This window comes from Lacerta agilis, chromosome 6, assembly GCF_009819535.1.
Source record: "Lacerta agilis isolate rLacAgi1 chromosome 6, rLacAgi1.pri, whole genome shotgun sequence".
Lineage (NCBI taxonomy): Eukaryota > Metazoa > Chordata > Lepidosauria > Squamata > Lacertidae > Lacerta > Lacerta agilis.
The window spans coordinates 834,106-861,355 of NC_046317.1; the positions used below are offsets into that span (position 1 = coordinate 834,106).

The 27,250-nt window shown below is 46.0% G+C and overlaps 1 protein-coding gene across 1 annotated transcript; it reads right to left on the reverse strand.

The window, feature by feature from the left end:
- Window positions 1–1,343: 1,343 nt before the first annotated feature.
- UHMK1 (U2AF homology motif kinase 1) lies at window positions 1,344–22,530 on the reverse strand. The gene is made up of 8 exons (XM_033151161.1): window positions 22,280–22,530; window positions 18,411–18,703; window positions 16,687–16,878; window positions 13,096–13,190; window positions 11,438–11,514; window positions 10,560–10,658; window positions 5,765–5,853; window positions 1,344–4,556 (listed from the first exon to the last, which is right to left on the reverse strand). The coding sequence occupies exons 1-8, from the start codon at window positions 22,518–22,520 to the stop codon at window positions 4,410–4,412; spliced, it is 1,233 nt and encodes a 410-aa protein (XP_033007052.1). The 5' UTR covers window positions 22,521–22,530; the 3' UTR covers window positions 1,344–4,409.
- Between the last annotated feature and the right edge of the window lie 4,720 nt (window positions 22,531–27,250).

A 27,250-nucleotide genomic window follows, 5' to 3' on the forward strand; every position in this document is an offset into this window, starting at 1 on the left:
CAAATAACTGGATTCAGTATAGTTTATGACACATACAAAGGAAAGATAGTCATGATAGTCCTTTAGGTGGAAACCTCCAAAACCCACCACTGGGCAAGACACTTATTAGGGCCAACCAGACCATCACTCAAATGTGGCAAGTTTGTCCGGAAGTCCTAATCACACAGGAGGCTACATTGCTCAGCGGGCGGGAGATAGAAGAGGGAGAATCAAGCTTATGCTGGCCTCTTGCACACACTCAGCTCCAAGGTGGCAGAGACTGCAGGTTGTTGCTCCTTGCTGAGATATTCATGGGGCTATAAAATGTATATGTTTAACTTATGAAATAGTTGCTTGTAATTTTATTGAAAACTCTGGAGTATTTGATTTGATTTTGTATATTTTATGATTAAAAGAACAACCCTGAAACCAATGCCAGACCAGACACCGTAACTCCCATTAAAATATTCTAGCAGACCCACTGAAATCAGTGGATGCCAGTCAGTCTCAGGGCTGCCAAGACTGTGATGGAAGCTGAAAGGGGTACCAGTTCTACCCACCCAGGCTGCCTGTAGCTTGAAATGTGAACATCACAGGCTGTGTGAGCACTGCACCCCGCCCCGGTCAATACAATATTCACATTGTTTCCAGAAAGCAATATGGGGAGGGGGCTGAATTCTTTAGAAAAAGCCATTCTTAGGCGCAAATTCTAAACTTTTCTGGAAGCTCCATTATCAGTTAAAGGCACCCCCCCAATACATTCCACCTCCCCAGTTTGATGCAACTTCATTCTGCTGGTTGATCTAGTCATCTACATGCAGTGCTGAATATATCACTTGAATACATCTTTATTTTTAGCAGGTGTGTGATTCCCTGATGGCAATCAGTGGGGAAGCTCAAAGGCCAAACCAAACATGAAAGAGCAGCTCTTCCCTTCTGTGTGTGGAAGTGGGAACACAAGGAAAGGGTTAATGCCCATGTCTCATAATTCTGATCAGGTATCCAAGTGGTTGCTATTTAATGCTAAAAAAAAAAATGAGGAAAAAACCCAGAAATTGCAAGTGACAAATTTAACAGCACTGTAGTTTTGCCCCCAAGGAAGCTTTATTCAGACCATCCAAGTCAGGAGAATGAACTCACAGGTTCTGTCACCAACAGATGCTGGACAGCAAAACTCTGGTTTCCGCTGCATGTTCACATATGTGAAGTGATCTGAATAATTAAAAGCACAATATATATGCTAGGATCATTTTTGAAAAACTGTAGAGCACAGATTAGGGCCTGGGTTCCCTCTACCACTCATCTGCAATGCAGTTCGGAAGTCCAATTTCCCTCTCACAAATCAGCCCATAATAAAAGGTAGCTTGGTTAACATCAGAACAAATCTACTTTATTTTTCAATTAATATTGTACATTCATCTTTTGAGCTGCTGAGCAATGGTGCATAGAGTACATGATCTCCTTAAATAATCTGAGCATAAGACATATGTTTACAGAACAGTTTGCAAAGGACGCTCTGGAGCAGTCAAGTCCAGCCAGACAGGCAGTGCTGTTGTCTTTCTTGGGGCAGAGAGATGGAGGCTGGCCGGGACCAAAAGTGGACTCCAGGTCAGACGTGTGGCTTGGAAAGTGCAAAGCTATGAACGGGTCTTTGGACACAGCCCCTGTCCTTGCCCACAAGCACCAAGACCTTCAAGTTCTCGTGCAGTTCTGGCTTAAAATGTGCTCGAAATAGATGCCCCCTCAGCTAACAGAGGAGCAGCTCTGCAGCCTTCCCCTGCTAAGCCCAAGCTCAGGCAGTAAAGCCCGGGGGGGGGGGTGACAGTACACATTTTGGACATTCATTCTACTTAACCAAGTCACGAAGACTGAAAGGGGCAGGCCCACTGAACCCCCCAGGTGAATTATGGAGGTGAGAGGCAAGACTGCACAAATTATTCATAGAAGACTTGAGGTACTTGGAGGTTGTGGATGCAGTTCGCTTCCCCACCCAGAATCAGGAATGTCACTCTCCCAAATCTACATCAGATACGCTACGCAGGACAAACAAACTCAACAGTATCAGTATAATTGCCAGTGCAGACAATATCCCGTCTTAAATAATTCAGAGCTCAGAAAGGCAGGAGGCAAAACCCAGGAATAAATTTGCCATGAGAGAATCCTAATCATTTATGCACACACACACACACACACACACACACACCCTTCTAAAATGCTAGCTTCTGAAGACATTACAAAAAAATATCAAGTATTTTCTAAAAGGAGTGGGTGAAACGTTTAAAACGTCTCTTTCTTGTTTTCCTGCCATTGCCCAAGTCAACTCTGTCAGAAATGCCGCACAACTTTTGAGAAACCAAGAAGTGAAGGAGCCTCGTGCAGGAAGATCAGCTGCTGGGGGCAACGTGGATTAAGAGCAAGGCAAACTGGGGGGCCTCCCATTCTCAGCACCAGCAGCAGCAGCAGCAGCAGTGAAAGCATTAGACGCTGGGAATTGGGAAGCCTCGAGAGTGCAGGACCAGTAGTCAAATTTCAGAAGTTTCAAGCATTTCCAACAGAACAAAGACTCTTCTCTTAAAAACATGTTTAAAATTGGCTCAGGAAAGTAGCTCTACAGAAGAATCTGGTTGGACAACACCCCATAATATCATTATGCGAGCAGAATTAAATCCTTTCTGTAGGCACCTGCCTAACAATTAGCAGATGAAGCTGGGAAGACACAAACAGGCAATTTCTCAGAGACTGTAAAACAAAACAAAACCACCTCCCCACTAGTCTCTTACTAGATAGAGAGAAGGCTCATAGCTAAACTAGCCCTGTCACAGGAGCCGAAACTGCCGATGAGGAACTGAAATATCCACTTGAGTGTATACAAACCTGGATTTACTTGAAAATGAGGGCTCTTTCTAATGCAGTATTTTAGAGACAATGTCTACCTTTCTATTTGGGCCTACACGTAGGGAGCCAAAAGGTGCCTTCACTGGTTCTCGCCTTCTTCCCGGGAGAAAGGCTTGGCTAGATGCCACAAGTGAAACCTTCCTGCCTATTGTCTAGCTTCAACTTCTATACAGCCAAATGCATTTGGGTGACCCTACCTTGCCTCAGACCCCCTGTTTTTAGGGCAGCAATCCTGTTCTTAAAAGATGGCTTTTTAATGTGAGTTACACTGTGGCTGAGGATGTTCCTTCAAGAGTCTCTGCAGATACAGCCTAACATGTTCTGTCCTAGGGTGTGACATTGCAGCAGGCCACCCCCTAGGTGCGTCAGGCTTCACGCTCTTTTGGGTATGTAGATCTTGCCACGCTCCATCCCTGGGGTGGGCAGTGCTGTTCCTTTGCCTTTCCCTGTCCTCACCAGTTGCCACCAACCCTCCTCCTGACATTTTGAGGTGCTCGCGTCTCTGTGCCATTTTAGCCCCTCACTTTCTGTGGGTTTTTCCTACTGTTTTCTAAATAGCACAATTGCAAAAAATTTTGAGAAAGTTGTTGCTTTTAAAAAGAGTTCCTGCAGCACAGGCAAGAGGTTTGCAGCTAAGCTTACTTCTGAGTAAACACAGCTACAGGTTGGGCTGAAAGTCCCATGGACTTTGCCTGAAAATCACCACCTGATAAAGATCACAACCTGATCTTTATAGCGCTTGCAGCACACAGCTAGAAGGCAGCAGGATTATAGCTAGAAACATTTCTACTTTAAAGTAAGTGCTGCTACTGTTTCCAGTGTAACTTATTGATTAAATAGCTAACTGAAGGGTATGGCTTGGGGAAACCTCCTTCCAAGAAGCAATGAATTAAGGTGGAGAGCCCACAGATCAAGGGAAAGGACTTGGAAAGTCTCTGAAACTGGAAACAATAGGGAAAGGAGGGTCACCTCAAAATGGCATCCATTTCCCCCTCCACTCCTGTGCCACTTTTCCCTCCTTAACAGACTTTCTGAGGTAAGAAGACAAGGAGGAGGAAGTGCTGGAAAAACATGGGAGGACTACAATGGGCTGAGAATGTTATCTGTACTCCCCATAAAATTGTTGAAGGCGGCTCAGTGGCTTCATCCGGATGCATGTCCTCCTCTGCTGCTTCTCTGCTTGAGGCAAGAGGAACTCTGGAGTTTCAGACACCAGCAACCCTTCATGCCACCATTCAGTGCTAAGTTGGGTGCCAGAACCCCCAACACTGCCTTGTGTCTCAATTTCTTTCACAATGAATTCTTCTCCACCTTCAATCTCCAACATCCATTTCATAGCATTTTGGTTACTGTAGAGTAAATCAAAGGCAAGGAGGAGGCTGATTTCACTGCAACAAAACAGAAACACCTGGGCCTTTTCCTTGCCAACCACAGAATGAGAAAGGAGCAGCACAGGTGGAGTCCGACTCTGGAAAAGACTTTGGCAAAGCAAGGCAGCTTGGGATACGTGCGTCTCTCCTGACGGCTGCTGCAGACTAAAGCATGGTTTGGTAAAGATACCCTCGCTTATAGGCACTCAGTGGGTAAAATGTAGCCACAACAAACTTGCCATCGAAACTCTTCCCAGTCAGCGCTCGTTGGGCAGCTTTTGAATCCGCAGCATTTGCATACTCAACAAAGACCTGAAAAGAAACAGGAGGAATGTCAATCTCCTTTGTCCCCTTGCACTCTTGCTTTCCAGGACAGGCAAGACACCTGCCAGAAACTGGTAGGTTACCTTGGTTAAATTCTAAGGAGTAAAACACATTAAAATGGTATACGTTTACTTGATAAGGAAAGATTGTAACATGATTTAATTCTGCAAAATGTAAATGTGTACACCACAGCAGTGTGGTTTTTAAAAGAGATAATATAACACCAGAAGATGTTACCAGAATCTCTGGATAAAGTATAGAAGCTAATATTGAAAAACTTAATTGGAGGTGCATCCTAAGGAAGCCAGACTATCCTCCACCAGGGCCTTTTCAGTGACAGCTCCAACCTGGTGGAATGCTCTGTCCCATGAGACTAGGGCCCTGCAGGACTTGCTCTCCTTCCGCAGGGCCTGCAAGGCAGAGCTATTCCGCCTGGCCTTCAATTTGAATTAGCCTGATCCTCTATTCCCTTTCCCCTTTCCTCTTCTATGAAGAAACTCTTTCTGGGACCCCACATTTAAATTCTTATTCACAAACCTCCTTGCTGGCCCTAGTAGGACCAACTTGGCCAGTTTGCCCTGGTGATCATTCAATGTCTACTGACTGGGTTCCCCCCCCCCCCAAAAAAAGAAAAATGACCCCTGAATTTTTGAATTTTATTGATGTTGATGCTGCATTTTATGTTGTGTTTTATGCTGTTTTTAAGTCACATTTCAATCAATGTTTTATATTTGGTGTTAGCCACCCTGAGCCCGGTTTTTAAACTGGGAAGGGCGGAGTATAAATAAAAAAATATTATTATTTATTATTATTTCTATTGTTTTATAGTCTTAATAGTGTGACATTTCAGAGGCATACTGCATTAATAGATAATGCTACTAAAATCCTGTCTCCAAGTCTGAAATGCAATAGTATACAATTTTATTTTAGAGATATATACAAGCAGTAAAGTATTCCAAGATTCCCAGAGAGACAAATGCAAACACACACACACAAAATCTGATTTTAAAAAAAAACCTGCTTCCATTTATAAGAGAACTATTCTCTCTATGCAAGACAGAACACAGGAGTTGTGTCAGGAAGCCTCAGTATGTGCCTCACTCAGCTGCCATTGTAAAAGGAGAGGTCAGTGCAGCCTCAGAGCAAAACCTCAAAGATGAAACACACACACAAATCTCAACTGCCCAAGTACTTACATGGCCTCTGCCTGGATCTTCCTTCGGAACAAACAGGGATACGACCCGTCCGTATTTGCAACATTCTTCTCTTATGTCATCAACAATATCTGTGGAATTGAGAAGACAACTGAAAACACATAGCAAACACCCAGCGTAGCATATTGGATAGACTGGCGCGGAAGGACCCAGGAATCCTGTTTAAGGAAGGGCAACAAACCAACAAACACAATCAAGAACATAATTTTTTGCCACAAATTGCCTGTTTCATAACATATAGGGGTCAACAAATTATGTCCCGGCTTGGCCCTAAACAACTATCTATGTGAGTCAGCCAGAATATCGTCAAACTGCCCCTGAGTCCATATTCTAAGCAAGTACGACCTGCTCTTCCACACAGCATTGAGGAGAAGGGCTTATGGCCCGAGTGCCTGAACATCTGTCTTAAACGCTACCCCAGCACCTAGCAAATACTCCAGACCTTAGGGGCAGGCAGACCTCAGCTTTGTGCTTTTACTAGAACTCAGAAGAAGAGTTTGGATTTGATCTCCCGCTTTTCACTACCCGAAGGAGTCTCCAAGCGGCTCACATTCTCCTTTCCCTTCCTCCCCCACAACAAACACTCTGTGAGGTGAGTGGGGCTGAGAGACTTCAGAGAAGTGTGACTAGCCCAAGGTCACCCAGCAGCTGCATGTGGAGGAGCGGAGACGCGAACCCGGTTCACCAGATTACGAGTCTACCGCTCTTAACCACTACACCACACTGGCTCTTAACCACTACCACCACACTGGCTCTCAGAGATCCATCCACTAGAGTAAGGCTAATTGCCATGAGCTGCACACTGGAGAAACTTACTACAAGACAAGCAGAAATCTAACCAGGAAATCTCAGGCTGACACCACCACCCTGCCCACAATGGCCAGCAGAGCTGGACAAAGACCTGATCAAGGGCAGGCAATTAATACTCTTATTTCCTGGTCTGCCTTAATGGAGAAAGCTCCCACAACTGCAGGAGATCATTGGCAAGGAAAAAACAAGGATGATTGAGGTTAATTATCCTTGCAAATTCCCCCCAGGGACGGGGGGGGGGGGGATGGACTTCACTCGCAGTTCCTCTTGGTACCTGGCTCTCGCTGCTCCGGCATGGATTGTGGGAGGCAGGAGGTGCTGAGTGCAAATGCAGCCTGCCTGCCGATAACCCCCCCCCCCTGCGCTGCCATTAAGAAGCAGAGGTTCTAATAGGAAGGTGACTCTTGTGTATGAATTGAATATCAATATACTGTTAGAAAGAAACATAAGACTAAATGGGATGTAACAAGACCTGTGTGGGAAAAAGAAGGGTTAAGATAAAGGAACAAAGAGTACAAACGGAAGTCAAATTTATTTATTTGCATATTAATGTTGTAAGTGGTAATTTCAATGTAGATTTCTTTTCTTCCTTTTTCCCCTTCCCTTCCCTTCTCCTTTCTCCCCTCTATTCTCTTTTTATTCTTCCTTTTCTTTTGGCTCTTTTCTAGGATTTTTTTCCCTAGTCTTGTTAAATTGTGTATGGGCTGTATGTAGACGTGTGTGTGTTTTTGTGTTGTGAAATCGTCATGTTGTGTTTTATTGAGTCATGTATATGATGTGTTGTGATTTTGCTGTTTAATAAAAAATAATTTAAAAAAAGAAGAAGCAGAGGTTCTCCTGTTAATAAGTTTAATCTGGATTAATGTACAGATGTGTGCTAGAAGAAATGAGATCATAAACTGCGGAATTGAAGCAGCTGTAAAGTCGTTAATGTCTGAATTTCAAAGACGACTTCATTTGGTATAAAAGACAGTGGGGGGGGGAGGGAAGCCTATGGTTTCTTTATATAAAGTATTATTCTCTATTTATGATGGAAACTCAGAGCTGATTCTCCCCTACTCCCCATTATCCTCAGACTGTACTGAATAATGCTAAAAGGGCTTGGAATTTAATTTAATTGGAAGCGTAATTGCTTATCTTCAGCTGGACGGAGGGATGAGAGAAAACTGGTTAAAGAAGATTGAAACTAGAAAGAGATAAGGATTAATGTATGTTTGTGTTGATTTAGGTAGGTATAAGTTTTCTTTTGTTTATTGTGTTTTTTTTGTTTAATTGTCTATTATGTTTTCTTTTTATGTGTATTTGTGTATGTGTATTGTTTTTCTTTCCTTATGCTGAAAAAATAAAAATCTTATTAAAAAAAAAGAGAGAGAGAGAGAGAAAACTGCGAGATTGCCAGGGGTTGATAAGATTCATTACTGAGTTATTTGAAGTTCGACAGCTTGCTCTCCTTCCCAGGCTGAGAGAAAAATGGCAGGAACAGGAAATTTATTGGAACAGTGTGACTTTTGTAGCTGCAAAACGATGAACCAGGGACAGAACAATGGAGAACTTTTGAAACAACAATGGGACACTAGCGCCACCCAAGGCATGCTGGAGAACAGCAGCAACTGACAAAAGATAGACATAATATATTACAAGGACAAGAAGAAACACTCCGGACAGAATAATTGCCACACACAGGAAGGATGCTTCATCTGTAGGTGTGGATATCATTTAAGGTGTCAATACAAATGGAAGTCGTTAAAACTGCAGTTGTGACATAAGGGTTAGTATTTTGACTGGAGTGTAACTGAAATTTATAAGATTTTGGAACGCAGAAACAAAATAAATCATCAAACCATCAATTCTAATATGCAGGAGGCCGGGGGGGGCACCTAAATTGTGTAATTTGGCATTATTAATTGTATTATAATTTGGCATTGTTATAATGAGGCTAATATTGGGTTGTTGTAACTGAAAACTAATAAAAATTATTATGGAAAAATACTCTTATTTCCCAAGCGAGGTCCACGGCACCATAGAGAGAAGCTCCAAGTTAGTCATTGGGTCAATCACAGTTAGTTCTTGTTTCAGTGGCAATTTTTAAGGGGCAGCATGCTGTGTCAGCCTTCCTGATCAGCATCCTGGTCCCATTTTAGAGCTAGGGAACCCCAAGGTACCAAGGAACGCAGTTTTTCAAGGCCAATAATTGTGTATAGGCTTGCTTTTGAGCATTCTCAGGCTTGCCACTTCAGGATGAAACACAGATGAGCAGCTCCCCCCCCCCCCTGTGCATTTCTGCTCAGTTGCTCAAGTGACCAGAACATAATGGTGGTCTTAGAAGTTAAACAAAACAAACAGAGTCACTGTGTGGGGCCTAAACGCTGCCACAAGCAACACATGCCCCCTTCCCTTATTCTACTGGAAATGACTAGGACTTGGGGACTTAAAAAAACCCCCAACAAACAGCAGTTGGTTCAGTCTTCAAAGTGGTTTAGGGGAGGGGTGGGGAACCTTCTGGACTCTGTGTACCAGGTCCTTATCAGGGCCAAATGATGATGCCACACGACTGACGTGTGCACGGGGCCACCTGCCTGTCAAAATCCCTTGCATTTTGCAAGTCTCCCTGCACTCACTTTTAAGTCCCCAAACTTGAAGGTTTAAAAGGGGGAGCATGAGGAAAAAGCGCTTCCCCTTTAAGCTTCCAATATCAAGATCACAGGAACGGCCTGAAAGCCTTTGCAAAAGCCTCTCGGAAGCAGCCTGCACGTGCAAGCTATTCCGCAGCCTGCTTTCGCACAGGGCTTGCTTCAGTCCCTGCTCAGCTGACACACAGGGATTAAATCCTGCTGCCATGGCTGCATGACCGTGTGGTGGGTGGGTGAGTGGGGGAAATGACCTCACAGGTCAAACTGGAACTCCAAGACTGTCCCACACGCCAGAGGTTCTCTGCTCTTTCTGTAACAGAAGTCAATAATATGTAGAGTGGAGCACAACCGCCCCCCACCAAATGTAGACAACACAGAAAGGTTATGGGAACCAAAGGTAGTTCTTTCTCTTTCAGTTTGTCTCTTGTACTCTTGTATTTTCTGCAACTGACACAAAAGGAGCCACAATTTCCCCAAGCACAACAGTTGTTTGGGTGGGAGTAGGAAGGGCACTTAGACTTCCCTCATCTACTGATTCTCCCTTACAAGCCCCCTTCAAGGCAATTCATCCTTCAGCCCCTTCCTCAGGCTCCAGAGCTACAGAAGGGAGAATCTGCAGGTGGGGAGGATGTCAGTGCACAAGGGCCTCGCTCTCTTCCGGGCAGAGGGCTTGCTTGGTAGTGGTACCTGCCCTGTGGGGTGCCTTCCCATCAGGTGCCAAACAGAGAAGTATCGGGAAGTTTTTAACGTGGAATGTTTTTCTGTGTTGTTATTATGTTGGAAGCCGCCCAGAGTGGCAGGGGCAGCCATGTCAGGTGGGCAGGGTATAAGATAATAATGATAATGATAATAATAATAATAATAATAATAGGCAGCCCTGTTTAGGGAAGTTTTTAAACTGTGATATTTTAAATGTATTTTAATGTTTGGTGGAAGCCGCCCAGAGTGGCTGGGGAGACCCAGCCAGATGGGCGGGGTACAAATAATAATAATAAATTATTATTATTATTATTATTATTATTATTATTAACAATAATAATAATGATACCAAGGTGGGGTGGGAATCTGTGACATCAACCTGCAAGCGCTCCTCTTCTAGAGACCATTTCTATTCAAAATATTGCACGCATATTTACTTTTGTTATGCGGTAATTTTTAAAACATTTTTGCTTGGAGGTTACTGGCTCTCTCTAAATGTGGATCACGCCTAGCTTGAAGCAGGATTATTTTTTTCCTCTCTCTGCACAGGGCAGCTCTCAGAAATAGTTGCCTTTCCCCCTTCCTCATGCGTTCTGTAGTGTGCTGAAGGATAAGCAGCTACATCAAGATGTACCGACCTTCCAATTCTTCTTCACTTTGGAGAGAAGTATCGCTCAAAATATTTAGCAGTCTTAGCACTGGAGTTGGAAGCATCACCAGATCTTCAATATGGGGGGCTGTTAAAGCAATGCAAGGTGGTCATTATATCAAAGAGAAATTGGAAATGGTTGGATGCAAGTCGCTGCAACCTACTCAATCCTATTCTCAAAGAGAGTTAAAAGGTTTGGCTTTCTTTACCTTGCCTTATCACATACAATGTCTCTTTACCTTGTATTTTCACCTTGCGAACCGCCCTGAAATCCTGGGATGAAGGGCAGCATATAAATCTAATAAAAATGATTTTTTAAAAAATCTCCTTGTAATGCTGGGATCAGACATCAGTGAAATGGGGCTAAGCCCAATTCAAACATTTAAAACGGGCCACAGAAGAAGTGTGAAAGGAAGAAGAAGAAGAAGAGTTTGGATTTGATACCCCGCTTTTCACTACCCAAGCGGCTAACATTCTCCTTTCCCTTCCTCCCCCACAGCAAACACTCTGTGAGGTGAGTGGGGCTGAGAGACTTCAGAGAAGTGCGACTAGCCCAAGGTCACCCAGCAGCTGCAAGTGGAGGAGAGGAGACGCGAACCCGGTTCACCAGATTACGAGTCTTCCACTCTTAAGCACTGCACCACACTGGCTCTCAGGAGGAAACGTTAACTGAAAACGTACCCTCAGGAGTCCACAAGATGGCAAGAGGGTCCTTCTTAAGGACAAATATTGTTTTTAAAACGTTAACCAGCTTAAACCTGATTGCAGGGAATGGATAGAAAATCTCAAAATGAAATGAAGAGAGTCAGGGCCAGTTAGGCAAGCATTATTTGTGTCCAGAGAAATGCAAGATGTTATACACCCTACCGAAAGGAATGCTGAAGAAGGGGCTACACAAGGCCTTTGCCGCAGTGGCTCTTTCCTGTGGGTCCTCGTGAAGCATGCTGGAAAGCAAAAAGGAGTCTTTGTTGTACAAGCAAGTTCCAGAGATGCTCTCCACAGGGAGGCCATTCAAGCTGCATCCAGGCTGATTTCTAGAAGAACAGCAAAAGCCCACCAGGCTCTGGAGAAAACACGACACCACAGCTTTCATTGTTCCAATTCTATGGCTTTATGGTGATGCTGATTTTATAAACCTTATTATGTATTTCGGTGGTCATTGGCTAGTAATTTTATTTTGGCTGCACTGCAGGTTCCCTTGAGTGCCGTTCTGTGGAAGTGTGGAAACACAAAGCAACATATACATTTCTCCTGCCTTTCTCTTTTAAAGATGAATGGCCAGGCCACTGGTTTCCCCCATACTGAGTTATGCCAAGGAGAATGAATAATCATTATCTCCCCCACCTGCAAATTAGGCAACTTACTACATGTTGCTGGAAAGAAAGCTCATCTTTAGTATTTTATTTCCCATAAATATTATCACCAAAATAGTCTCAAAAAATCAAACAAGCAGAATGCAAATTCACAGCCCCACCAAACACAATTTGGTCTCACTAATTAATCTACTGGTGGAACCTCCTAGCTAGTCTTATTTGCACAAGGATGACTGTTTCATGAATCTATTGCACAATTTCCTGATTTGTGTGGGGCTCTGACCCTGGTTTCTTTTTTTAAACCTCCATCTTACTTATTTAAAAGACTTGACTGAAAGGAGAAAGTTTCAAATACACATGGCCTGAACTAGCAATTATTCCCTGCTCTCCACAGCAGCTGAAAAAGGTTAAGTAAATTGTAGGTAAATGACAAAAAATAAATTATATGGTATTTTGGCATACCGTAGCCTCTCCCACATCCCAAGCAAGACTTTGTCCAGCCACTGCCTTTTAACATCCATTTTCCATTCACATAAGCTGTAGTGATTTTAGCATCCATTAAGTGATGAAACAGGGGCGCGGGTGGCGCTGTGGGTTAAACCACTGAGCCTCTTCAGCTTGCCAATCAGTAGGTCGGCGGTTCGAATCCCCACAACGGGGTGAGCTCCCGTTGCTGAGTCCCTGCTCCTGCCAACCTAGCAGTTCAAAAGCATGTCAAAGTAGATAAATAGGTACCGCTCCGGCGGGAAGGTAAACGGTGTTTCCGTGCGCTGCTGTGGTTCGCCAGAAGCGGCTTTGTCGTGGTGGCCACATGACCCGGAAGCTGTACACCGGCTCCTTCGGCCAGTAACGCAAGATGAGCGCCGCAACGCCAGAGTCGGACACGACTGGACCTAATGGTCAGGGGTCTCTTTACCTTAAGTGATGAAACACAAGGGCTCTTATGGGAGGCAAATGCTGGTTTTATATCTGCCGTATTACGGAAGCCCAAGAGAGGAAAAGCTGGGGCTGGGACCTGACAACCCTATTTATTCTGTGAAGCATTACTGAGGTTAAGGGAGAGTCACCACAGGCAGAAAGAAACAAGTCCCTCTTGTTCAAAAGCCTTCATAGGTAACAATGGACCTCACCCTTTGTTTGGCTGCATTCACAGGGGCTGAGCAGCAAAACCCCAGAGGAAGAAAACATTGCAGAAACTAACAGGCAACATACCTTTTGAGGAGGTCTCTGAGGTGATAGGCAGGGATGGCAGAATTCACTACACTTTTGCTGGCAAAAATGTGCTCAATAATGGCAGAACTGTTTGCCTAGGAAGAAGAGGTAGGAAGAAAATCACTCAGAAGGGAAAAAAACCCTCAAGCCATCTTGTATTCACTCTGAACAATCTGAACAGAGTCTCCTCAGGTTGTAGCAGAGCCGGCTACTGCTGTAAGCCCCCCGCCCCCAATTAATCCCGCTGCAGTAAATTGCTCCACAACACCTATTCCATGGTGGGTTCCGTATTGACACAAAGCAAACCATGGCAATTCTGCCCATTCCTAAAATTAGCTGATGCTCCTCCCTTCTCTTCAGCCACCTGCACCAGGGTCTCCCAGTTGTTCCTGTACTCGGCCACCAACACCACATGCCCTGGGCTGTTCCAAGTTGGGAGAGTGTTTCATCTGCTGACTTTTGAGGCAGATCAGGTATCCTGCTGGGTTGGACGTTTCTTCCTTTCTTCCACTAAAGCTTACATCACTTGCTGATACCACCCGGCTCCCATTCTTCACTCCGGCTCTCTGGGAGAGATGCACTGGGATCTGCGTTGTGGGGATGGAGACCTGAGGCTTCGTGAATGGAGGGTGCTCCCAGACCTACGATTGTGCTAGTGGGCAGAGGTATCCTCTCTCTCCCCCTGAAAGAAGGTACAACACACCTGGCTGAGGACTGTGAGCAGCTGCTGTCACCATGTTGGGAGACTGCAAAGGTACCCATGGTAACTTTAGAGCAAAGCAATTATATAAGCCCTACGTTACAGGGAAAGCTCACGGCTCGAAGGTGCGGCTCCCGCTCTGCATACCGCCTTCCAGCTCTGGCATCGCCAGGAAGGGCCGGGGAAGACGGCTGTCCTAAATCCCAGAAAGCAGCTGCCTGTCCGTGACGACAATATTGAGTTTGAAGGATCTGGGGCCTCAGCTGGCAGCTTATTACATTCCTATGACAGGCGCTGATGTCAGCTCCTGTCACCTCTGCTCCTCCCCCAGCAAATGATTGCTTATTTCACAGACTGTTAAGATATTGGCTCCCATCAGGGAAGCTGCAACAGTCAGTATTTTATCTATCCAGCAAGGAATATTCAAGCCATACAAGGTGCTGTCTTCTTCAAAGAGGAGTTTCAAAACTCCCAAAGAGAAATTGCCACCAAAGATGAGGTGTGATCTGATCAAGGCAGAATGGAGTGGTAATATTACTTGACTAGACACTGGACTTCTGTTGATGCAGCCTAGAATGGTGTTAGCTTTCTTTGCTGCTGCACCACACTGTGGACTCACGTTAAGCTTATGGTTTACTAAGAGTGGCTGGGGAAACCCAGCCAGATGGGCTAGGTATAAATAATAAATTATTATTATTATAAAAGACCCCTAGATCCCTTTCACACGTGCTGCTAGTAAGCCAGGTGTCCCCCATCCTATATTTCTGCATCTGGTTCTTCCTGCCTAAGTGCAGAACCTGACATTTGTCCCTTTTGAAATTCATTCTGTTAGTTTAATAATTTATAATAATAATTTATTATTTATACCCCGCCCATCTGGCCGGGTCTCCCCAGCCACTCTGGGCGGCCTCCAACAATCAAAATACAATACAGAGTCACAAATTAAAAACTTCCCTAAACAGGGCTGCCTTTAGGTGTTTTCTGAATGTCAGGTAGTTGTTTATTCCCTTGACTTCTGACGGGAGGGCGTTCCACAGGGCGGGCGCCACTACCGAGAAGGCCCTCTGCCTGGTTCCCTGTAGTTTTGCTTCTCGCAGTGAGGGAACCGCCAGAAGGCCCTCGGCGCTGGATCTCAGTGTCCGGGCTGAATGATGGGGGTGGAGACGCTCCTTCAGGTATACAGGACCGAGGCCGTTTAGGGCTTTAAAGGTCAACACCAACACTTTGAATTGTGCTCGGAAACGTACTGGGAGCCAATGCAGATCTCTCAGGACCGGTGTTATGTGGTCCCGGCGGCCACTCCCAGTCACCAGTCTAGCTGCCGCATTCTGGATTAATTGCAGTTTCCGGGTCACCTTCAAAGGTAGCCCCACGTAGAGCGCATTGCAGTAGTCCAAGCGGGAGATAACCAGAGCATGCACCACTCTGACAAGACAGTCTGCGGGCAGGTAGGGTCTCAGCCTGCGTACCAGATGGAGCTGGTAGACAGCCGCCCTGGACACAGAATTAACCTGTGCTTCCATGGACAGCTGTGAGTCCAAAATGACTCCCAGGCTGCGCACCTGGTCCTTCAGGGGCACAGTTACCCCATTCAGGACCAGGGAGTCCCCCACACCCGCCCGCCTCCTGTCCCCCAAAAACAGTACTTCTGTCTTGTCAGGATTCAACCTCAATCTGTTAGCCGCCATCCATCCTCCAACAGCCTCCAGGCACTCACACAGGACCTTCACCGCCTTCACTGGTTCTGATTTAAAAGAGAGGTAGAGCTGGGTGTCATCTGCATATTGATGAACACCCAACCCAAACCCCCTGATGATCTCTCCCAGTGGCTTCATATAGATATTAAAAAGCATGGGGGAGAGGACAGAACCCTGAGGCACCCCACAAGTGAGAGCCCAGGGGTCTGAACACTCATCCCCCACCACCACTTTCTGAACACGGCCCAGGAGGAAAGAGCGGAACCACTGTATAACAGTGCCCCCAGCTCCCAACCCCTCTAGCCGGTCCAGAAGGATGTTATGGTCGATGGTGTCAAAGGCCGCTGAGAGATCCAGCAGAACCAGGAAACAGCTCTCACCTTTGTCCCTAGCCCGCCGGAGATCATCAACCAGCGCGACCAAGGCAGTTTCAGTCCCATGATGAGGCCTGAATCCTGATTGGAAGGGATCCAAATGGTCCGCATCTTCCAGGCGTGCTTGGAGTTGTTCAGCAACCACCCGCTCAATCACCTTGCCCAAGAATGGTAAATTTGAGACTGGGCGATAGTTGGCCGTATTGGCCGGGTCTAGAGATGTTTTTTTAAGAAGCGGTTTAATGACCGCCTCTTTCAGCGGGTCTGGAAAGATTCCCTCGCAGAGGGAAGCATTCACCACCGCGCAGAGCCCATCGCCCAGCCCTTCCCAGCTAGCTTTTATAAGCCAGGATGGGCAAGGATCTAGGAGACAGGTGGTCGGTTTCACTCGTCCAAGCAGCCCAAGTTTAGGTCCAGTTTTCCAATCTGTTATGGTCATTTTGAATTCTGATTCTGTCTTCTGCAGCATTAGCTACCCCTTTCAGTTTGGTGTCCCCTGTAGATCTGACACACATGCCCTCCATTCTTTCATCCAACTCATTTATAAAGGTGTTGAACAACAGTGGACCCAGGACAGAACCCTGCAGCACTCTGCTTATCCCTTATTTCCAGGATGACGAGGAACCATTAACGTGTACTCCTTGGGGTTTGCTCAACCAACTACAAATCCACCTGACAGTTACCTCGTTCAACTCACATTTTACCAGTTTCCTCGCAAGAATATCATGAGGGACTTTGTGAAAAGCCTTACTGAAGTTATTCAGCATTCCTCTGATCCACCAAGCTTGCAAATCTGCAAAATTACCGCAAAGCTCCTCACCCTCCATTCCTGAGATTGGACAGTATGTTTTAGTTTCATTCCTGAAAACATCTCCAGTAATACTATTCCAAGACTCCAGAGATCGATAGCAGAAGTGCACTCCGTCCCGCCTTGTACTCCCGCCTTGGAGAGGCGGTTCTGCAGCTCAGCCTCAGGAGCGCGGTATCCGTCCGTCTGAATGTACTTCACATCCTGGGGAGAACGAAGAGCTTGCTTAGAAGTTTAAAATCATAACAAAGAACTGCAGTGGATTTTCAACCTTATACTAGTTTGTTTTACGGTGGTCCAAAAAAATTTGCCCACTTAGGCTGCTTCATGCAGAGCCCAAGGATACCACAAAGAAATGCTTAACTTTTGCTACTCCAAGAATTTGTCAAGAAACTTCTTTTATATAAGTAACCTCTCACAAGCAAAAATTCAGTAGCCGCATAGGAAATCTGTTTTGTGATTTAAGCTTAAAAGTTTTCAAGGGGTTCTGGAAAGAAACTCTACCACTGGAAAACCACCTCAGTGTATGTTTAAATGTTGATTTGTGCCATTTCCAGGTGGAAGCATCCAAGCACAACAAAAGCTTTGCTCTTCCACTACCAGAGGAATTGGTAGGCACTTTTCACACACTCAGGGGACGGAGCGATTTGTTCTACCCACACTAACTGGGGGCTCGTCCAAACCTCTGAAGCACTACTCCTATGCCCTGACTGCAGATTTCTGAAAGCAGCAAGAGCTTGGTCCCCCCTCGTGGCCCCAAGGGCTCAGTCTTCCATTTGCCCTGATGCTTTCCCCCAGGAAAACTCACCATTCAGTGCTGAACCAGAACAAACAGCCATTAGGTTTTCCGTGGACCGCTGTTTGTTCTGATGTAGCGCCAAAGAGCAGATTTTTGTGGGGGAAAGCGACAGGCTCAGACCCCTGCCTTGGGACAATCAGAAGTGTGGATGAGTCCCATGTGCATCTGAAACTGCATGGAAGAAAGGAATTCACCTCATGTGCAGCAAACCCCAGTCTTTCTACACATGTGTAGGAACTGGATGACCTTCGGGGTCCCTTCCAACTCTACCATTCTATGATTCTACCATTCTATGTTTCTGTGTGAAACAGGAAACCTCAGGGCCACATCGCTTAGAGCAGTGTTTCCCAAACATGGATCTCTAGCTGTTTTTGGACTAGAACTCCTATCATAGCTAGCTAGCAAGACCAGTAGTCAGGGATGATGGGAATTGTAGTCCATAAGCAGCTGGTGACCAAATTTTGGGAAGCAGTGTTTTCGAGCAATAAGCAGCCTAGAGCATTCTTTAAAATGTGTATAAAGTACTCAAGCAATTCTGCAACAATGCTCACAGAGTAGAATAATAGCAATCCCTTCCATAAAGATTTCAGGATACGTTTTATTAAAAGCACTGCATGTACCCCCCCCCCCACGGGCACACATACACACACACACACACAGGGTGAAGTTTTTAACCAAAGAGAATTTGGAAACAGTTTCCTGGTCATAGACAAATATACCTTCACAGCTGAAAGTGTTTTCATTTGCTACAGTGCACCCCCCCCTTTTGTCTGGCATTTTTTGCCGGTTTCTGAGTGTGTCACCTCCTTTAGAAAAGGCTAAAGCGGGGTGAGTGTGCACAGCACAGGGGCCCCCAAAGCCATCCAGCATTTTCTGTAGCCGTCTCACCTCTCTGATTACCTTATTGCCTAAAAGGTTCCAGTGACGCTTGACCAACCTGAATTCCCTCCTTGAAGCTGAGTCCAAAGTCAATGAGCTTGAAGCTCTCCTCCTCCGCACTCCACAGGATGTTGCGCGGCTTCAGGTCTGCATGCACATAGCCTCTGTGGTGGAGGAAGGCAAGGCCTTCCAGGATGTCTCGCGCACAGTGCTGGGTGATCCACATGGAGCAGCCATGCAGGCTGGAGTGCGCCAGCAGCTCTGACACGCTAATGTCCAGCAACTCCAACAAGAGGCAGCATGATGGGCCTTGGGCAGAAGGGTAGTCGGTGAACACACCGTACAGAGTCACTGCAAGTAGAAAAACACCACGAAAGGATCAGCAGGGGTTACTTGGTGTGCAACCCCCAGTCCCTGGAAGCTGTTCTGTGCTAAGGCAGTGATTCCCCACAAAAAGCCGCCTTTGGAAAATACAAGATTTGGTTGTTTCCAGCACTTTCCCTAGAGCATCTGGGCCTGGGTATAATTTTAATCCAGAGCTAGCTAGGCAAATGCCGCTTGTTTCTTTGGGGGGATTAACCTTCTAACCTTCAAGAGAATTCTTACCCCAACTCTGTGGCCATCGTAGAAAAATGGATGCAGCACAAATAGGGTCAACAACGAAACAGTCCTTAGGTAGCACCAAATAAAACTCTAGTCTGGATCCATGCACAGTTCTACTGCAATGGAAGTCACTGCCAACATGGTTGGCAATATAATAATAATAATAATAATAATAATAATAATAATAATAATAATAATAATAATAATAATAATAATTTATTTGTACCCCGCCCATCTGGCTGGGTCCCCCCAGAAATGAATTCAAACACCCTGGATACTCTGCACGGGTCCAATATGGCATCATTTGAGAAGGAAATCCATCTGGCTGAACTCCTGCCTGCTGCCCAATTTTCCAGATCTTTCTCCCTGTAGCACGACAACAAGACTCGGTTCGCTCGTTGCTGTTGTTGGCTAAAGTATGAAATGCCAAGTTGCAGCATTTCCTTTTTTATAATAATTTTTATTATATTTTTCAATTAAACAAATTATCTCAAGCAACAACATACAAATCCACCTATATCCTCGCTCTGCCGAGCTACGACTTCCCTCCCTCACGTCAGCAGGTTTTCTAGCCCAATCTAATCGCCCAGTTTCTTACTTAAATCCTTCAAACTATGTCATAGGGTTATTCCAGTCCTGCTAGTGTCTTCAAACTTCCACGGTTCAATCTTATGTAGTCTACAAATTTACTCCAATCCCTTTGGAATCTTGAGTCATCCCGGTTTCTGACCTTTCCAGCCAGTTTTGCAAGTTCAGCATATTCCATCATCTTCATCTGCCACTCCTCAATTGTCGGTAATTCCTGTAATTTCCACTTTGGGGCTAAAAGTATCTTTGCTGTGGTTGTTGCGTACATGAACAATCTTTGGTCCTTTTTCGCAATCTCTTCACCCATCAAGCCTAGCAGAAAAGCTTCCGGCTTTGGGGGGAAGGTGTATTTAAACATCTTTTTCAATTCGTTATAAATGAATTCCCAAAACGGTTTTGTTTTCTCGCATGTCCACCACATATTCACCACATTCACCATCTTTCTTTCTGCATTTCCAACATTTCCTATACATTTTTGCTAACTTAACCGGTGTTAAATACCATCTATACATCATTTTATATACATTCTCTTTCAAGGTGACACATGCCGTAAATTTCATATTTTCATTCCATAATTTCATAGTCAATATTGTACCCCAAATCCATCAAGCTGCAGCATTTCCAGTGGATGCGCTTCATGGATAGCCTACCATAGTTGTGGTTCTTCTTGCCTTTGGAATTTTAGAGGGAAACACTGGTTGTTCCTCAGGACCAGTTCCCAGAAACAAGTCGGTTTCCTTCTGCTCCAAGCTATGCTCTGTGCTGTACAGTGGCTACAGTTGACCATTTGGTGTAGATTTATGCTGTTATGCGCAGAGCCAACCATCCGTCACATAGTTCCCATCAGTATGTCTCGGGGGGGGGGGGGGCAAGAGGGGCTGGGGCTGGCCTGGTAGTAAAAATCTATGTCTCTCAACTAAGACAGCCATAGGGTTGCATGCTCATTGCAAGAGGTTAAGAAGCAGTTACCGTAAGGGCGGTGGTAATCTGCAGCTGACCTCTGGCAGCAGCTGTGAGAAGCCAAATGTGATGGAAGCACAGTCGCCTTGAGATGCCGTGGTACGTCTCACATTTATTATTTGTTGGGAAGATTTAGGTAGCACCCTTCAGCAAAGCAACAAGGCATGCTACACAAAAGACTCGCAGCGTTGGAAGGGAGCCTGAGGTTCATCTAGTCCAACCCCCCGCAAGGCAGGAATATGCAGCTGTCCCATATGGGGATCGAACCTGCCACCTTGGTGCTATTAGCACACCATGCTCTAAGCAACCGAGTTTCCCACTCAGGCTTCAGACAAAATGAACGCATTCAACAATACCTGCGGCAGCCTTCCCCAGCCTGTTGACCTCCCAGTGGCTTGGACTGCAACTCTCACAAGTCAATGGTCAGGGATGATGAAGGGCAACAAGTTGGGGAACGCTGACGGACATCACCCTCATTACCATGTTGTATTTGGGACACCCTTTCCCCTCTCAGATTGCACCCTCTGTGCTGGCCAAGTGATTCCTCATGCTGTGCACATGTACCCATTTTATTTAGTGAATGGATTTATATCCTGCATTTCTTCCACAATGCATCTCAAGGTGTGTCCCAGGAGGGTCTCCCCTGAGACAAGGATCAGATTCAGATCCGCTTAACTTTAGCACGGGGGCTGCTACCTTGCAAAATTGGATGCACTGAATCAGAGCTTTCTGGCCCAAAAGTGGATTTGCCACTTCTGGTCCTGGAGATTGGAAAGGCAAAGCAGATATTGCCTGTCAAAGGATCAATCAGCTCTACCTCTCTTTCAAATCAGAACCAGTGAAGGTCCTGTGTGAGTGTCTGGAGGCGGTTGGAGGATGGATGGCGGCTAACAGATTGAGGTTGAATCCTGACAAGACAGAAGTACTGTTCTTGGGGGACAGGGGGTGGGTGGGTGTGGAGGACTCCCTGGTCCTGAATGGGGTACTGTGCCCCTGAAGGACCAGGTGCGCAGCCTGGGAGTCATTCTGGACTCACAGCTGTCCATGGAGGCACAGGTCAGTTCTGTGTCCAGGGCAGCTGTCTACCAGCTCCAACTGGTACGCAGGATGAGACCCTACCTGCCTGCAGACTGTCTTGCTAGAGTGGTGTGCTCTGGTTATCTCCCGCTTGGACTACTGCAGTGTGCTCCTCATGGGGCTACCTTTGAAGGTGACCCGGAAACTACAACTAATCCAGAATGCGGCAGCTAGACTGGTGAGCAGCCACCGAGACCACATAATATGGGTCCTGAAAGACCTACATTGGCTCCCAGTACGTTTCCGAGCACAATTCAAAGTGTTGGTGCTGACCTTGAAAGCCCTAAAGGGCCTCGGTCCTGTATACCTGAAGGAGCGTCTCCACCCCCATCATTCTGTTGGAAGCTGCCCAGGGTGGCTGGGGAAACATTGCCAGTGGCTCTTGGGACAGGTGATGCCGAAGACCAGGTTGCTCCTGATGGAGGATGTGCCCCAGAAAGGGAGCTGGAGAGAGGGCGTGACTTCTGGAGGCCCAGGATGGGGTTCCTGTTCTAGGCCAAGGCGCCCCTCCGACTCCTCCCCGCTGCACCAGGGGCCATTTAGTCCACCCCCGCCCAGGCCAGTCGGGTGCTGGAGGCTCCCTGGGCGGGCGGGGAGAAGAGAAAGCCCCCTCTCGCCTCCGCCTTTACTCCACGAACGCCTTCCCGGCAGCTCGGCTCTCTGCACAAGCCCCGGAAACCCCACCCCGCGCTCTCTCACCGATGCTGCGGTGGCCGCGCAGCTCCTCCAGCGCGGCGCGCTCCTTGCGGAAGCCATAGCCGCCGCCGCCGCCGCCACCGCCCTCGGCCTCCTCCTCCTCTTCCCCGCGGCCGGGCGGCAGAAACGCCTTGAGGGCGGCCGGCGGGGCGCGCGGGTCTCCCAGGCATCGCGCCCGGTACACGGCGGCCGACGAGCCCCGGCCCAGCGGCGCCTCCGCCCGCCACAGCCCCGCCGCCGCCATGGCGCGCGCCCCGGGAAGGGAGGCGGAGGCGGAGGCGCCGGAGGGGGAGACTCTCTCTCTCTCCCTCTCTCGGCTCCCCCCCCCCGCCCCTTAATAGTTGTAATTCTTTCAATCAACGTATCAATAGTAAGGGAACGCCCCTCCCCCCAAAGCAACAACCCGGAGTGGGCGGAGACAGGAGAATCGGCACGTGGCCAAGGGGAGGGGGCAGGATGACATCACAGGGGGGGGGAAATGCCCTTTTGGAAATGGGGCTGCTGTGGGGGCGAGGAAGGAGCTTGAGCAAAGAGGTGGAGCAAAGGAAGGACAAGCTCCCCACCCCCACCCCCCACCCCAGGTGAGACTGCTGTAACCTCTGCAGGTTGTACATAGGTGTTAATAAACCGTATTTCAGAGACACTGCCAGCTCCGCCGTGCCTCATTTCTCCCCAAAGAGACACAAGGGGGTGGAGGGCCAACCCCCCCCTCCAGAATGCCATGCGCCCCTCAGCAGAGATGGGGTGGCTTGCAACAAAGCAGACGCGGGTCTCGAACACGTGGCCAGAGTGCGGAGCTCCTGCCTGACAGGTTTGCTGAGTGACACAGTTCAAAGAGAGGAAGAGGGAAAGAAAGCTGTGCTTCCTCCCTCTCCAGGGTAAGGAGTCAGGCCCAAGCCAAGCCTTCTCCATCAGAACACTGCCATCTGTAACCCCTTATTCATGCACAGTTATGTTGGGCTGCATAGATCTCCCACAGTCCCATGGGGGAGAATTTCAGTGATTAAAATGAATGTATTGCCAAGAATGCTTTTTTTTTTTATTTCAATCAATCCCAGTGACAAGCAGTGCTGGATGCTTCACAGAATGGCAAAAATATATTTCCAGATTCATCTGACAAGGGAAGAAACCAAGACTAAAATATCAATTATTATCAGATACTAAAGAGAGAGGAGGTTTCGTCCTGCTGGATTTGAGATTATATTATGAAGCATCTTGCATCTGCTGGATCCAGGATTGGATAATATTGAAAAATGGAGATGTGTTAGACTTAGAAGGACATAATAGATTTGGATGGCATGCATATTTATGGTATGATAAGGTGAAAGTACACAAAGACTTTCAGAATCATATAATAAGAAAAAAAACCACCATGGTGGCTTTAACAATATCTTTCAAGGAAGTGAATATGAGGACCAATTGGCCAACATATAGAGAGCTGTTAACTCAGGTAGAAAACCAGGTAAAATTAAAATATTTTGAAGAGGTGTTAACAGATTGGCTACAATACCATCAATTAAATGATTTTTTTAAAAAAAAATGTGATAAAAAGAAAGGTTTAAATTGTTGTAAAAAATGTATAATTTGCTCCTGTAATGGGAAACAAAAGATGAACAGGTCAAATCTGTGATGATACAGTGAGCAAAAGATGTGGGACATAATATACAAATGACAGACTGGGAGAGGCTATGGAAAATAGATCTGAAATTTACAGCATGTTCTTTATTGAAACGAAATTATATGAAAATGATGTACCGGTGGTATTTGACCCAGTAAAACTAGCAAAAATGTACAGAACAAGTACCCAATATATGCTGGAAATGTAAAGAAAAAGAAGGTACCTTTTATTGTATGTGGTGGACCTGTAATATAACTGAAAAATTATGGGAAGTTATATATAATGAAATGAAAAAAATGTTCAAAATAACACTTGTTAAAAAAAACCAGAAGCTTTTTTATTAGGAATTATAGGTACCAAGATCCCAAAGGACCAGAGGAAATTGTTCATGTATGCTACAATGGCCACCTGGATGTTCCTAGCCCAGAGATGGAAGGAAGAGGCAGTCCTGACCAGAGAAGAATGGCAAATCCAGCTGATGGACTATGACAAAATGGCAAAACTAACTGGGAATCAAGAAGACAAGAAATTGTAAAAAGAATGGGAAATGTTTATAATGTATATACAAAATCACTGTAAACAGGTCAAAACATTAGCAGGATTTTTAATATACTTGTAACAGAACGTATAGATAACTTAGGAAGATGAAAAATTGGAGAAGTACTGATACGCAGTTGAAAATAGAACCAAAAAGGCCCATGGAAGGGATGGGGTGGGGGAAGTCGGGAGAATCAGAGTAATCTCGATATCTGGATTTTGTACTGTTTTATGCTTTTGTTTATATTTTCAAAAATCAAATAAAAAAAGATTATATAGATATTAAAAACTCCCACAGTCCCAACAACATCCAGAGACCCAAGATAAAGAAAGGCTGGGCTACATGTCAGGCAGCCATTCTGCAGGGTTTCAGGATGGAGGTCTGCCTTGCAGTGGGAATTGAACTCAGGACCTGCATTCAAGGCAGGTACTCCACCCACGGTGATGCGCGCGGGGGGGGTGTTTCTAGAACCCTAAAATCTACCTGGTCAGCTGCAAATATCTCCTGCTTTAGAAAAACATTTGTAGTTATTAAAATACACACACACACACACAGAGAGAGAGAGAGAGAGAGGGAAGGCCAGCACCACCTCTGAAGAGGTGCTACTTCCACCTGACTGCAAGGAAGTCTAGTCTGCTGGAGAAGGTTCTTCAAATGCAGCTAGAAGCCGAGCCGGCCACTGGGCTCACTGAAATGCTTGTTTGCCCCAAACACTTTTTTAAAAAAAAGCATTTTCAGAACGGTTTTTATACGTGTAGATTCCACGTGAGATAAAACTGCGGGAAACGGGTGAAATGGCAGGAGCAAGCTGAGCCGGGTGCTAGGAAGGCGGCTGGAGGTTGGAGGAACACAGGAAGCAGTCCTATCAACTCCCATCCCTGCTCTGTCCATGTCTGCACACTGCGCAGGGCCTTTGGTCTTTGCTGGCCCCGTCTGGCTGTGCCAAGAATTGCACCTGGAAACTTCTGCATGCAATAATGCTTTGCGGCAGAGCTGCGCCTTGTGTTGTCCCAGAGAACTCTCATCTTCCTTCAAGGGTCTCCATGTTGCTTCAGGCCGGGTGCTCTTTAATACCCCAAAGTCTGGGTGCTCTGGGTCTGCTAGGAATATCGAACAGGGTATGTATAAAAGGATAGGTAACAACGCACTAGTGAAAAGGTCTCAAAAATGCACATGAAAGAAGATGGAATTAAAAACTCTGAAAAAGAAGTAGCCATGTAATTAACCAACAAGGTTCTCTGTCTCCTTTTTTTTTTCAAATGACAATTTTATTTTATTTTTACATAAGGCATGATTTTATTTCTTACACAAATATTGAAGCACATGGCCAGTATATGTAAATGTCTCACTCATTTAAGACTGTACAGAACCTTTATTCTTTTTTTTATAATTATTTTTATTAAAGATTTTCAAAGGTGGTACAATGTCTCTCTCAAGTTTTTCCATATAACATTTTTATAAGTCAGTGTTGGTGAGACATTAGAAAAGAAAGGGGGGAAGGGGGGAAGAGGTGGGTGGGACGAGGAGGTAGGTGGGGTGGGGTGACTGTGTTTCTTTTTTACTTGATATGAGTAGGGTTTGGTGTCAGCATTGTTTATGTAGGTTCTCTGTTGTTTGCTTGTGCTCGTTTGGCGGTGAGAGAGGTCGGAGTTGGCTTGGGGTGTGGTTGTTCGTTTGTGGTTGGCTGTGATGATCTTTGGTTTCTTGTGTGAGTGGGGTTGGTGGGCGTTTTTGGTCAGGTTAGCCATATTGATTTGTATGCTGTTGGTAGATTTTTGTCATTGTCTTGTTGGGCTGTGTATGTGATGAAGGGGAACCATACTGGGGTGAAGGTGTCTTCTTCTGTTTGTTCCCGTGTCAGTTTCAGCTTACTGGTTAGTTTTTTCTAGTAGGGCTGTTTCCCATACTGCTTGGTACCATTGGTCCATGTTTACTCCTGACAGGTCTTTCCAGTGTCTGGTTATGATGTTTCTGGATGCTGAGAGTAGATGGGTTATGAGTTCTTTGTGTTGTAAGTGGACATTATTGTCTTGGAAGATGTTTAGTAAGATCAATTCTGGGGTGATTTCTAACACTTGCTTGGTTATTTTACATATTTCTCGTGTGGTTGTTGTCCAGAATGTTTGGATTTTGGGGCATTCCCACCACATGTGGAAGTATGTGCCTTTGGAGGTGCACCCTCTCCAGCATTTTGGTGAGGTTCCTGGGCGTATTAGCGCTAATTTTCTAGGCGTTAGATACCATCTGTAGGTTAGTTTTAGGGTGAGTTCTCTTCTTTTTGTTGATATGAATTTAAAGGGGGGTTTAGACCACATTCTGGTCCATTGGGTGGGGTTCTCTGTCTCCTTTTCTTCTCCAGAGTGGCTAGGAAAGCAGTTTATGGAAAGGCAGTTTGCTCTTTGCTTAGCAAATAGCCAGAATTCTGTCTGCTGAATGGAAGGAATGCCTTCCATTCCTGTCAGAGATCTAGAAAGTTCCAACCTGTGCACACTGCTGTTCTTAACACCCTGCAGCTCTGCCCAGGATTGGCTGGCTTAAAGGCCAGGATCCCATCCTCAGGAGGCAGCTGAGCTGAGGGATGGTGGAGCAGCAATATTGGTTCTGTGGTAAATGGTGTAAATAGTTGCAAAGCAACGTAATGCCAACCCGTCGTGAAGGATCCATACCTGTGTGGTACCCAAGCAGAAGGCTCCAGGTGCCTTGGCCACCAACAATATCAGGCTAGATGGACCAATGATGTGGATCTGTGTTAGGCATATTCATACATTCCTGAATTCATCACCTACCCACCCAACATGGACCATGAAAAATACTTAGT